This window comes from Dasypus novemcinctus, chromosome 4, assembly GCF_030445035.2.
Source record: "Dasypus novemcinctus isolate mDasNov1 chromosome 4, mDasNov1.1.hap2, whole genome shotgun sequence".
Taxonomy (NCBI): Eukaryota; Metazoa; Chordata; class Mammalia; order Cingulata; family Dasypodidae; genus Dasypus; species Dasypus novemcinctus.
In genome coordinates, this window is record NC_080676.1 from 109,529,172 (window position 1) to 109,543,207 (window position 14,036).

General features: G+C 39.1%; 1 protein-coding gene across 1 annotated transcript in view; it reads left to right on the top strand.

Annotated features, from left to right (window-relative positions):
* The window catches only part of LOC101442415 (gamma-aminobutyric acid receptor subunit rho-3), a 49,673-nt gene extending 35,978 nt beyond the window's left edge, over nucleotides 1-13,695 (top strand). The window contains 4 exon segments of the mRNA XM_071214486.1: nucleotides 472-524; nucleotides 526-613; nucleotides 12,955-12,967; nucleotides 13,527-13,695. Coding sequence (XP_071070587.1) covers nucleotides 472-524; nucleotides 526-613; nucleotides 12,955-12,967; nucleotides 13,527-13,695 — 323 coding nt within the window.
* The last annotated feature ends 341 nt before the right edge of the window (nucleotides 13,696-14,036 follow it).

Genomic DNA, 14,036 nt, shown 5'->3' on the forward strand with positions numbered 1-14,036 from the left:
TATAGTATTATTTAATTTTAGAAAAATATTCTTTATAAGTTAAGTCTATTTTGTAATTCTATTCAAGAAATGAATGGAATTAGCTACAAAACTAAAGAGGCCTAAAGTATGATTGTAAGGTAGTGCTGTGACATCATTCTGAGTCCTGAGTTAGTATTGTATGACCCTGCATGTAAGAGAATGCACATACATATAACAACAGCTATTTGGATAGTGTTAACTTATCGCATGGGCACAAGGAAAACCTCCACACTACACCAGTCATCAGAATCCATTTTGGAGGTTATTCTTCTTGAAGATATGAGTATTATCAATCTATCAGCACACTTGTTTGACAGCATCTAATATATACATGTCATTGGGCCAGGCACTGGTGATACAAAGCTGTATAGACCTCACAGACCTTACCTTCAGTTCTAAAAATGTTCTTTTCTTTTCTTTTGTGTTTGGTTTTTGTTTTTTTTTTTTAAGATGCCTACAGTGAGGAGAACCTAATGCTATACTGAAAACCCAGAAACAAGTCCCCTAAATACTAATGAGCATGTTCCCTTTCACTCAGTTCTTCTTTGAGGAGTTCAATGCATCCAATGACTCACTTTCTATAGCAGCACAGGTACAGCAATTTACTTGGACTACTTATCAGAATTTATTGAGAATCTACTGTATGCAAAGAACCACAGCATCTGAAGAGACCTGAATCCAAGCATGTGACCTATTTGACCAATAACATCATCCTTATCCTTTAACAGGCAGCCTTCTCAACCTCTCCAATATATCACTTCTCTCCTCCATATGCAACTACCTGTAGCTATATCCCTTGCTTCCACTCTTGCCTTCTCCAGTCAACTCTCAATACATTAGACAGAGTGATCTGCTGAAAATATAAAGATCACAACTCTCCCCTGCTCAAAACCCTCTAGGGTTTTCTCATCACACTTAGAATAAAATCCAAGCTTCTCAACATGCCTACGGTTCTGACCTCACCCAGTACCACTGCCTTCACTACCACATCCTGTCTCCCCATACTGTCCTTCTGGCTTGCCCTCAAACACATCTCCTTTTGTCCATGGGCCTCTGTTTTGACTTTTTCTTCCCTAAATTTGCATTCTGGATCATTTTAGGCAGAACCCATATAAAATACCATTTCAGAAATAATGAAGCAAAGCTCAGACCTGGAAGTGTTTCCACAGGTGCGCCTGAGTTTAAGAGCTGCCTTGGCCAGAATCCTTTTACTCATTCTGCTTTGATGGGGGTGACTTTTTTCCCCACCCCCACATCCAAGATGTTCTACTCTGCCCTTATGACTTAAAAAGGAGTTATCAGTTATCATCTTGTTGTCTAAAGACCTGCATCTTTAAGAGAGAGACCAAACTTATATCACTGAGAATTTAAATGGTTTAGATCCAGAAGAAATGCTCTATTTTCAACCCATTATTTGTCTACATTATTGGGATTCAGCAGATGATATTAATTTTAATAATATTTATTGCCTTTTCTGATTATATAAGTGTACTTGTTTGAGTCTTTTGTGAACCCCAGAAAATTCTGTTCTTAAAGTGAACCCATTGCTTTGTCTATAAACACATAGTAGATAGGATCTTTTGATTAGATTCAGTTAAGGGATTTTTGATTAGATCAATTCAGTCAAGGGCTTTTGATTAGATTGCAGGATCCATAGTGGGTCTTAATACTCTTTAAATGGAGGTCTAAAAAGCCTGAGACACAGAAAAATGTGGCAGAGACAGAGGAACCTGGAGAGGCTGAGAAAGATATCCTGGAGGCCGGAGGTTGGAATCAGCAGAGCACGGAGGCTGCTCTGAAAGAGGCCCCCTGAGAGGCTGAAAGAGATAAGACCCAGAGGAGAGGGGAGAGATGAACCATATGCCTGATCCCCCACAGCCAAGCTCAGGGAGAAAATAAGCCTTGAGGAAAAGGCAGAGACTTACAGAGTTGCCATTAGGTCCTGCCATGTCCCTGATCACCCACAGCTGCAACTTGGTGAGACAGCATCTACTGATGATCCCTTGATTTGGAAATTCCATGGTCTCAGAACTGTAAGCATACAAACTAATAAATTCCCATTATGAAAACCAACACATTTCTGGTACATTGCTCCTAGCAGTCTTCAGCAAGGTAAAACAAGTAACACATATTTATTTGATTTGTTTATTAATATAATCCTAGACTTTATGAGACATTCCATAGCTAATTGTTAAGTAATAAATAAATGGTAGATAATTTTAAAGAATTCAAGGAAATTTATAGAAAAAATCTTTATAATCCCACCTCAGAGATAAACTCTATTATTATTTTGATATATTTTTGTGCTCCTCTTTTTTCTCCTTCCTTTGTCCCTTTATCATTCTCCAAATAAATATAGACTTTTATCAGGACTTTTAATGCTCTTAGTCCTACTAAGGATACAATTAACTTTTAAACCAAGGAATGCATGCAAGGAACAATGATACGTATTGAACAATGATACATATTGAAATATAATTCATAGGGTTTTTTTTTATTTTACCAATGCTATGATGAAATAACTTGGGAACATGATAAATTTTGAATGGAATATTTGAATATTTCATGTTATTTAAATGTGATACACATGAACATAGAAATCCAAGAGTAGTGTTTCCTGCACAGAAAATATACAATATTTGTAATTATAATAGCAATGACATTTCTTCATATTTTGAAGCACTAGTATCCATTAATAAACATCCAGATATCCTGTTAAAAAGAATAGGAAAAATTTCATTTCCAAGTTTTAACTTCACCACTGACTCATTCCATTGGCTCCATAGTTTGTTTATGTTTGTCAGCCTTTTTTTTAAAATTTGGACACTGAATGGATATTTAATGATAAAGAATTATCATTGATTTTTTAGCTGTTATAACTGTAATTATTATAAAAAATTATTATAAAAATATTTTTATTATAGAAGGTGCAGGTTTTCAGAATAAACATGCATAAAATACAGGATTCTCAGATACCAAACTGTTATTAATACCTTCCATTGGTGTGGTACATTTCTCACAATTGATGAAAACACATGTTTATAACTATGCTATTAACTTTAGTCCATGGCTTACTTTAGGAGTCACAGTGTTGTTCAAGTCCATGGATTTTCATTTTTATTCTATTACCATATATAGAACCTAACATTTCTCCTTTTGGCCACATTTAGATAAATATTTTAGTGCTGTTAATTACATTTGTAATGCTCTACTATCACTACCACCACCATCCTTTACCAAAACATTTCCATTGTTTCCAATAGGAACTCTGTAAATTTTAAGCCTAACCTTTCTGAGCCCTACACTAGTTGATTTTTATCTTCTTCTAGTCATGTTTTTGAGTTTGTCTAAAGCCAGGCAAAATACTTGTATCGAAAAACTTGCTTCTTAGAAAGATGTCTTTAAGACTTTTAAAGTGAACTACAAATTCTTAACATTCGAGGGTGTTACATTTTTAAGAAATAGAATGTTGATCTCTAAGAAAAATGAAAAAATATAATTGGGTTCAAATGTACATATTTTGTGTAACATGAGATGGAGAATTCTCCATAATAAATTACAATTTAAAAGACAAGTTACAAAAGAATACATAATATAATCCCATTTTTTTTGTTATTTGAAAAGAGTTTATTCACATATAAATATCATATTTTAAAGTATGGAAAGATTAACAATGGTTACCTCTGAGAAGTAAATGTAGATTGGAAAATTTTCAATTTTATTTTCACATGTTTGTATTTTTTAATTTGCTGCAATATACGGAAGAGGGGTCCTGGCAGTCCTGGGCTGGGTTCATTTTCAAGGCATGGCAGAAAAGATAGAAAAGATAGACACACCAAACTAGGTTAAAAAGGAAAAGAGGCTTTATTCAAAAGTGGGAGATTGGAGACGTACAATCTCAAATCACCCTCCCATTAAGGTTTTTCTCACAGCTTTTACATCAGTTGAAACAAAGAAAGTTAATCATTAGGGTGACAGTTGCTCTTTTATTGGTTTCATTTTTTAAGAGGTTTTGGATCACAGAAAGGTTACAACTGTGACAGGAGGATCATTGGTGCAGGGTGTCAGTGATGGGAGATACATAGAAGGAAGCTCACCTCAGTATACATATAAGGCATATAAATGTGTTCAAATGTTCATGGGGCATTGTCATGATGGGTGGAGATTCACACAATAACCAAAGAATATTGAATTCCTATCCTGGAAAGCTCTGCCATATTCTCTAAGGGAACAGCAAGGATCCCCCAAATACAGGGGCAATGACTAGTGAAGGAGGAAGGTTCATTCACAGGCCCTTGATATTGATGACTGTGCTTATGAACATTTACTCTTGAAATTGAAACTTAGCCTAGTATTATAGGCTACCTAAAAGTTACCTCCTGAGAGTCTCCTTGTGGCTCAAATGTGGCTTCTCTCAAAGCCAAACTCAGAATATAAATACATTACCTTCCCCCTAGTATGGGACATGAGACTCGGGGATGAGCCTCCCTGGCACCAAAGATTGGAAAGAGGTAAAGACAAATGAGTTTTTATGGCTAAGAGACTTCTAAGTGAGTCAGGAGGCATTGCCAGAGATTACACTTATGCATGTCTCAGCAGGACCTCATCGACTGCCAAAACAGACACTACCCCAAATAGAGGGGCTCCTGAGGGCTCTGGAGACATCCAGACACTATAGTCAGGGCAGATAGTTCAGGAGTTAGGTGCCTTGCCAATGGGCCCTACTTTGGAATTGTTAATCCCTTTTTAATACCTTCCCAGTGTGACAGAGTTGGACTCAGTTGTGGTTTCTCTACACATGGCTTTTCTGCCCTTCTCCTTGAACCTGTAATTAGTACTAGAGTTGGTAGGTGTATGTCCAAGAGACTGAAATCTTTGTGTCAGCTGGACCCTAAGTCTCAACGGAGTTATAACACCCACTCTCCAGTTCATTGATCTCACCCAGGACAACTAACAAGGTGATGGATGGACAACTATCATACAAAGGAACTAAGAGTATCTATAACTGCAAGCAAGAGAGTCCCATCCATCAGCACCAGGGGATTGATGCTCCCTCTCAATTGGAGGTGGAATGGACATCACAGTCCCAGAATCCTCAGGACTGGGGAATGAAATATGGACTAAAGTAGACTTACTGGTATTCTACTACAGACTTACTGATTCTAGCAATGGAAAAATTATGTCATTGATATGGAGGCAGTAGTCACTGGAGGTTCTGAGAGCAGGGAGAGGGGAAAACAGTTGTAATAAGGGGGAGTTTTTGGGACTTGAGAATTGTCCTGAATGACATTGCAATGACAGAAACACACCATTATATATCTTGCCATAACCTACAGAATTGAGTGGGAGAGAGTGTAAACTACAATGTAAACTGTAATCCAAGTTTAGTGGCAATGCTCCAAAATGTGTTCATTAATTGCAATGAATGTACCACTCTAATGAGGGATTTGTTAATGTAGGAAAGTATGGGAGATATGGGGAGCAGATTATGTGGGAATCCCTATATTTTCTATGTAACATTTATGTAATCTAAGTATCTTAAAAAAATAAAAATTAAAAAAAAGAAAGTTAATTATTAGAGTGACATTTCTAAGAACAGCCCAGAAAAATTAGTTTTAGTTTTCTCAGTTAATCTTAAGATACACATGGTACCTGGGGTTGGGTAATCTTGGGGTAATAAGGATTTGGGGGGAATGGGGGTATGCATGTGAAGATACAAATATGTGAGGAAGTGAATTATTATACATTCTTGGCTGAGCTAAATCTGGTTAATGTTAAATCTGTAGCTCTGTGTGCCTCCTGACATATGAGCAAGGTTATATTGAACTTTTCCAACATTAAAAGGTACAGTATAATGCTATAATATCTAAGCTATAAGGTTTTTCTAGTACTACAATGCAAATTTCAATTTTTTAATAAGAAAGATTAAAGTGGGGTCTAAGACTAGAAAAATGTATGAATAAAGCATGTTAGAAGTTGTATTCAAAATATCAAATTAATAATCCTATTTGGGTTCATTCAACCATTCCTTAGGTTTCAGAATGATCAGAATTTAGAAATCTATCTTACTTCATACACATGTGATAATTCTGCATTTCACATAATCCATGAATTATTAAAGAGAGCCTCCTAAGACCAAATTAAGTGTTTTTTGTCAGATCAGTATCCTGTTTAAGTATATCAGCTTCATTAAAAATCATTTTTTTCATTGCTAACTCCAGCATTACAACAACCTCCATAAAGGCCACACTCAAATTAGCTATAGAAAGTTTGTAGTGCACTCCAAGTCACAATAAATATGCTTACGATGTTTTAGAACATTAATTTTGTTTTATAGTCGAATCACAAGATTCTTATTTCTTTTTTTGGTATTACATTCACAACCACCATTGCTCCTTGTTCAAAAATCACAACTACCTGGTATAATGAACAAGTAGGTGACATCTTCTGCCCCCTCATCTCTTTCAATGTCCCTCAAAATTATGCTCTGTAGTTTTACAAAGAAAAAGTAAATGATTCCTGCCCCTAAAGGATATATTAAACAATTATTCTTTATTATATCATATAATGGCTAAAAGCACAGGTTCCAGAAAGAGACCACCTGAGTTCAAATTCTGACTCTACCACTTACTAGCAATGTGATCTTGGACAAGTTGCTTAATCTCTCTAAGCCTTAGTTTCTTCATCTTTAAATGGATTTCATAATACTCTCTACCTGACTTAGTTGTAAGGATACATGAGTTAATATATTTAAATAACATAATAGTTTGCCGTATAGTAAGCTTACAATAAATATTATTGGCATCATCACCATTTTCATCATTATCATCATCATCATCATCTAGATTCTTTCAACAAATACAGGATTTAAGATCAATAGTCCATTGAATGTGACAGTTTCCAGGTGTAAAGACCTTGACCCTTGCCTTGGGACTGACTCTCCAGCTACTGTCCCTCTCCTCCATTTTTCTGCCTGCCAACTCTTAAGCTCTTTTCTCTTTCATAAAATCTTCTTTCTACCACTGTGACCACCTGGAAAAAGCCGAATGGAATGCTCACCTAAAATTTGGTTCAGATATTAAAATGATGAGCCACACATACACCAAGAGGGTATGAAGAGGTTTCATGGTTAGAACTCCCCACTGACACCAAAAGAGGAAGTACTTGGACTTTCATATCAGCTTGCGCAGGTGTGGGACAAAAGGACCAGGATGAGTGGTGGGTTTGAAAGCTTTCAATAAATGTTAAAAAAATAGAATGAGAATGTTATTACACTTCCCAAACCAAGGGTCCCATGTCTTTTCAAGACAACACTACTGTATTAGTCAGTCAAAGAAGTGCTGATGCAAAATACCAGAAATTAGTTGGTTTCTATAAAGGATATTTATTTGGGGTAGAAGTTTACAGTTACCACTCCATAAAGCATAAGTTACTTTCCTCACCAAAGTCTATTTCCACATATTGGAGCAAGATGGCTGGCAACATCTGCCAAGAGTTCAGGCTTCCTGGATTCTTCTCTTCCAGGGGCTCAATTCTCTCCAGGCTCAATAGCTGTTTTCTCCACTAGGTCAGCTGTAGACTATGAGGCTCTCTAGTCTTTGCCTCTCTCCACAAGTCCAGCTGTAGACCATCAGGCAACCACCTCTCTCTCCAGGGTTTGATTTTCTCTGGGCCCAGCTCTTATGCTCCTCTGTGTGCTTACTTCCTAGGGCTCAAGCCCAAAATTCCAGCATCGAGACTCAACAACAAAACTCCTCTGTTCTGCCATGTAGTTTCATCTGTGAGTCCCTGCCCCTTTGGACTTACTGATGTGGCCCAATCAAAGCCCTAGTCATAATTTAATCATGCCCAGGTATAGACCAGTTTACAAACATAATCCAATATCTATTTTTGAAATTCATAAACCATATCAAACTGCTACAACTACCTTTCTTGGTAGGTGTAGCTGTTTGGCACTATTATATTTATGAATTCCAAATATAGATATTTGACTGTGTTTGTGAACTGGTTTTTTCCTCTAGGCATATTAGATTATATTGGATTCAGAGGTTTACTTGATTAAATAATGGTTAAGGCTTTGATTGGGCCACATCAGTAGGATGTTGACTCACAGAAAAACTGCACCACAGAAAATGGAGCTTGGTGTTTTGAGCTGAAGCCTGGGAAGGAAGCACACAGAGGAGCAGAACAGCTGAGCCTGGAGAGAACATAGGGAGGGAGACAGAGCTGGTCACCTGATGGTCTACAGCTGGCCTTGTGAAGTGAGCCAAAGCCTCATAGTCTACAGGTGACCTTGTGGAGAAAACAGAGAGAAATGAGCCCCAGAAAGAGAGAAACCCAGGAAACCTGAACGCTGGCAGACATCAGCAGTCATCTTTCTCCATCTTCTCCATGTAGAAATAGACATTGGTAAGGGAAGTAGCTTATACCTTATGGCCTGAAAACTATAAGCTTCTACCCCAAATAAATAACCTTTATAAAAACAAACCAATTTCTGGTGTCTTGCATCAGCTCCCCATTGGCTGCTAATACAGTAGGTAATGGTACATCCTCCTGGCCTGTGGCTCCAGCCACAAGACCACCTGTAGTCTTTCCTTCTCAGCAGAACCACAAACTAGAGCAGCATTTCTCCTGCTTGGTGCCAAAGGGAAATAATTATTCTTCAGGAAATTGTCAGTAAAGAAATACTTTTGTTAATTGCGGCGGCTTGCTCGGTCGGTAGAGGTGGGGTCTGGCTGCGGACGAGGGGTCGGTCCAGCTTAGGACGAGGGGTCGGTCCCACTTGGGACGAGGGGTCGGTCCCACTTGGGACGAGCGTTCGGTCCGGCAGCAGACGAGGGGTCGGTCTCACAGGGGTTGCGCGGTTCGGCTGACGGGGTCACCCGGCAAAGCCGGCGACGAAGGGGTCGCCCGGAGAAGCAGGCGACGAACTGGGGACAAGGGAGGCCAGGCCCTTGTCAGGGGCTCTCAGGACTGGAGGGCGCACGGCAGAAGAACTACCACGGAGACAAGGTAAACACACAAGTCCACTTTACTGAGGGAGAGGCAACAGTTTTATAGGGGCTGGGGAAGGCTGATTGGTCAAAGCCACGCCCTGTTCTGATTGGTTGCCGGCGAAAGGTGAGTGGGCGGTACTGGACGGGGGAGGGGTGGTGGTTAGGGATTGGCTGTCGCTGTTGCTGGGATGGAGGGCAGACTTGAGTTTCCCGCCCACACCTGGCTGTTGCTGCTGTCGGGGGAAGGGAAAAGGGCGGGCTGGATTTTTCCGCCCACGCCAGGCTGTTGCTGCTGTCGGGGGAGGGGAAAAGGGCAGACTGGAATTTTCCGCCCTGCGCCTGCACAGGGAGAAGGAAGAAGAAGGGTGCCGCCCCACAGGCATCGTGTGGCGCCATCCGGGAGGAGGGGCGGCCGCGGAAGCACGGCTGCCGAGAAGGGGAGACCCGAGGGCACTCTGCGCCCATGCCGAGCTTCCTTCAGGGGTGGCGGTGAGTCCGACCAGCCACCCTATTATGGGGGCAGCGGCTTGGCCTGCCGCGGCTGCTCCCCCGCCAGGCCAGCAAACCACACTTCAGCCCGAGGGGTGACCACAGTTAATTATTTCAAGATTTAATAATGAGTAGAAAATCATATACATTAACAGTGTTATTCTTTAATGGTGTTTTTCTTTATGAAGTACTTTCACAGGTTTTTCTTTTCTCTTCTAACCTGGCAATAATTATATGATGTTATAAGGTCAGAGATGCCATTTTATCCCCACTCTACAGTCATAATAAAAAATCTCAATTGCACATAATAATAAAGTAGGGCTATGCCTTGGCTAATACAAACCGTTAAGTAGCCTAAAAATAACGTATTCTTTTATTAGGCACTGCCTATGTTCTTGGGAGACTCTTGCTCCTCTATTTGAGAACATAGGACAATTCCTCAAGATGGGAGTTTAATATTTTCTTCTTTGCTGTGTGGGTCTCCACCCACTGAAATAACACAGTATAACAAGATGGACACTTACATATTCCATAAAAGCCTGCCCCAGGTGCATGTTGTCCTGTATGCCCCCATCCATCCAACACCCTATACCAGTAACCCTCCCCTGATATATTTCCAAAAGAAGATTCCCAATGTTGTAGTTTTAACCACAGACGTGTAAATGCCCAGAGTTCACCTGCAACTTCCCCAACCATCCCCCCAGTTCCATGGATAGTCCAACCCAACCCCCCAACCCTACCCCAATCACAGACCAGCAGCACCAAGGTCAATAGCATCATTGCACCACTGTCATTCCCATCCACTACACAACTACACCCTTCCACCTTATCATAGGTTTTGCCCATGTGGCCATTGGCTCACAACCCTCTATTCCCTTTCTATCTCCTGTAAACCTAACTTCCAGACTCTAGCTCTGTGAGTCTGCTCAATTTGCTTAATTCATATCAGTGAGGTCATGTAGTATTTGTCCTCCAGTGCCTGGCTTACTTCACTCAACATAAGATCTTCAAAATTCACCCAGGTTATCTTGTGTCTTAATACTGCATTCCTTCTTACAACTGAGTAATATTACATTGTATATATCTACCACAATTTGCTTATCTATTCATCTGTTGATGGACATTTGGGTTGCTTCCAACTTTTGGAAATGATGAATAATGCCACTGTGAACGTTGGTGTGCATATATCTGTTCGTGTCCCTGTTTTCAATTCTTCTGGGTATATACCCAGCAGTGGAATTGCTGGATCATATGGCATATAGTTAGATTCCAGAACAAACGCTAAACTGTCCTCCACAAAGGTTGCCACATTCTACATTCCCCTACATATTTTATATAACATTTATGTAATCTAAAGTTTTAAAACCTTGACCAAAATGGGAAAAGGTAAAGACAAATGAGCTCATATCACTAAGAGACTTAAAAGTGATCTGGAGTTCAGTACAGAGGTTATGTTTATGCACATGTCAGCAGGATCTCATTGACTGCCAAAGTAAATACTATCCCCAATAGTAGAGCTCCTGAGGGCTCTGGAGACATCCAGACACTGGCACCCTGCCAGTAGGCCCTACTTTGGAATTTATGCTTCCCAGTGTGACAGAGTTGGACTCATTTGTGGTTTCCCTACACATGGTTCTTCTGTCCTTCTATTTAAACCTATAATTGGTACTAGACTTGATAGGTGTATGTCCTAGAGACTTAAATCTTTGTGCTTTCCATATGACAGCTGGGCTCTGAATCTCAACAAAGTTGCAACACCTACTGTACAGATCATAAAACTCACACAGGAGAATTATCAAGGAGATGATGATGGACAACACCCATCCCAAGGAACAGAGAGAGTCTGCAACTGCAAGCAAGATAGTTCCATCCATCTGTTCTATAGTATTGGAGCTCCCTCTCAATTAGAGGTGGAATGGACATCACAGTCCCAGAATCCTCAGGACTGGGGAATGAAATATGGACTAAAGTAGACTTACTGGTATTCTACTATAGACTTACTGATTCTAGCAATGGAAAAATTACATCATTGATATGGAGGCAGTAGTCACTGGAGGTTCTGAGAGCAGGGAGAGGGGAAAACAGTTGTAATAAGGGGGAGTTTTTGGGACTTGAGAATTGTCCTGAATGACACTGCAATGACAGACACAGGCCTCAATATATCTTGCCATAACCTACAGAAATGAGTGGGAGAGAGTGTAAACTATAATGTAAAACTGTAATCCATGCTTATTGGCAATGCTCCAAAATGTGTTCATTAATTGCAATGAACGTACCACACAAATGAGGGATGCTGTTAATGTAGGAAAGTATGGGAGATATGGGGAGCAGGTCATATGGGAATCCCTATATTTTTTATGTAACATTTATGTAATCTAAGTATCTTAAAAAAATAAAAATTAAAAAAAAGAAAGTTAATTATTAGAGTGACATTTCTAAGAACAGCCCAGAAAAATTAGTTTTAGTTTTCTCTGTACCTGGGGTTGGGTAATCTTGGGGTAATAAGGATTTGGGGGGAATGGAGGTATGGATGTAAAGATACAGATGCATGAGGAAGTACATAATTATACATTCTTGGTGGAGCTAAATTTGGTTAATGTTAAATCTGTAGCTCTGTGTGCCCCCTGACATATGAGCAAGAGTGTCATTTGAGTGCGGATTTTGCACCTCTATGTCTTAGGCTGAATGACTAAATATTTAGCACATATATCTAATAAGAATGCCACTTTGGCTTTCTTAAGAAATTATTACTAAGACTAGTACAGGGGTTCACTAGCTTTGTAATACCTATGATTTTGTTTTCTCTTTTAACCTACAGTCCCTCTGTTTTGAATAATTTTATCTCTTAAATCACATTTCTCAAATGAAAATTAATCTTCCCACTTATTCATAAAAGGCATGTTTTCAGATTTATTTGTTTCATTATTCATTGACCTGTTTCTATAAAGATTTAATAAGATTGGCATCATAGTGTGGAAAAATCAAGATTATATGAACTAAAAGTGTGGGGTAAAGAAAACTGAAAAAACAATAAGGTATTAAATGCGACCTGGTATGAGGTTATTTTAGAAAGGCAGTAAATAGAAGTCCTATAGATGGTCCAAATATTGGGGTTTAAACTCCTTGCAGCCAATGTGAAAAGGGAAATCTGAAAAAAATATGTGTGTGGATGTGATAACAATGAGTATTTTTGATCAGCATGAATTAATCAATGTTATCAACATGTGTTTATATAATTCCAACAAGAGGCAAAGAAGGATCATTAAGTTAATTTTTGCAGATTTATAATAGATAGATGATGGTACCATGAAACTTGAAATAATGAAAATAGTGTCTCATTCCCTTCCCCCTCATTGAATCCCTGGCTGTCTGGACCCCAGGTGGGCCTTAGGTCCTTCACTAAGGGTAGTATTTCCATTCTAATGAAAATTTTGCCTTTTTCTCACAGGTTGGTATAATAGGTTTTTCATCAACTTTTTGCTAAGGAGGCATATTTTCTTCTTTGTACTGCAAAACTATTTCCAGATTGTATTGATGGTGTGCTTTATTGAGTGTCATTTGGGATTGACAGAAGAACTGTCTCTGGCAATTCTTGCCTTCAAATAAAATAACGCATTTCATATGTCATAACTAATAAATAGTTTTTTGGTTATTACAAGGAGTCATGGATCTTCTATTGAAGATTTGTCCACTTGCAGAAATACTACAAAGACAATATATTACTGAGAAAGGTCTTTAAGGGCCATCCTGCCAAATATAATTACCGTTCATCTCTAAACAGCAGGCATGGAATTTTAGGGGGAACTTTGCATTACATAATTAAGCAGACTGCAGTTCAGTTCAATAAAATGTATAGAGTGTCTGGTCCAGGTCCTGTACTAGAACTAGGTAAACAAAGATAAAAATGTTAAATTTGATGTTCCCTAAGACCTCATAGTCTAAAGAAGCAGGTCATTCACTAAGTGTGGTATTTCCATTTTAATGAAAACTTTGTCTTTTTCTCACGGGTTTATACAACAGACTTTTCATCAACTTTGGGCTAAAGAGGCACATTTTCTTCTTTGTACTGCAAACCTATATCCCAACCATATTGATGGTGATGCTTTTGTGAGTTTCATTTTGGATTGGCAAAAGAACTGTTCCTGCAAGTTTCCCTGGGTTATTGTCTCAGACTTTTCTGAAATGTTAAATGGGAGGAAAAGTCAGGAAGAGTGGGATAAATAAAAAGGGATGATAAATAGCAAGGAAAGAGGGTGATGGTGATAGAGACTAGCATTCATCTCCACAGTCTCAAGGGTAAGTTGTAACTGGGCTCCTTCCTTGGGAACCCAGACATTAGATGTTCATTTGCTGGGGCTGCCATAATAAAGTACCACAAACTGGTTGGCTTAAAACAACAGAAATTTATTGTCTGACAGTTCTTGAGCCTAGCAGTCTGAAATTAAGGTGTCAGGCAGAACCATGCTTTCTCTGAAGTCTGTAGAGAAGAATGTATTCCACACCTCTCTCTGGCTATGGCTCATTGGCAAT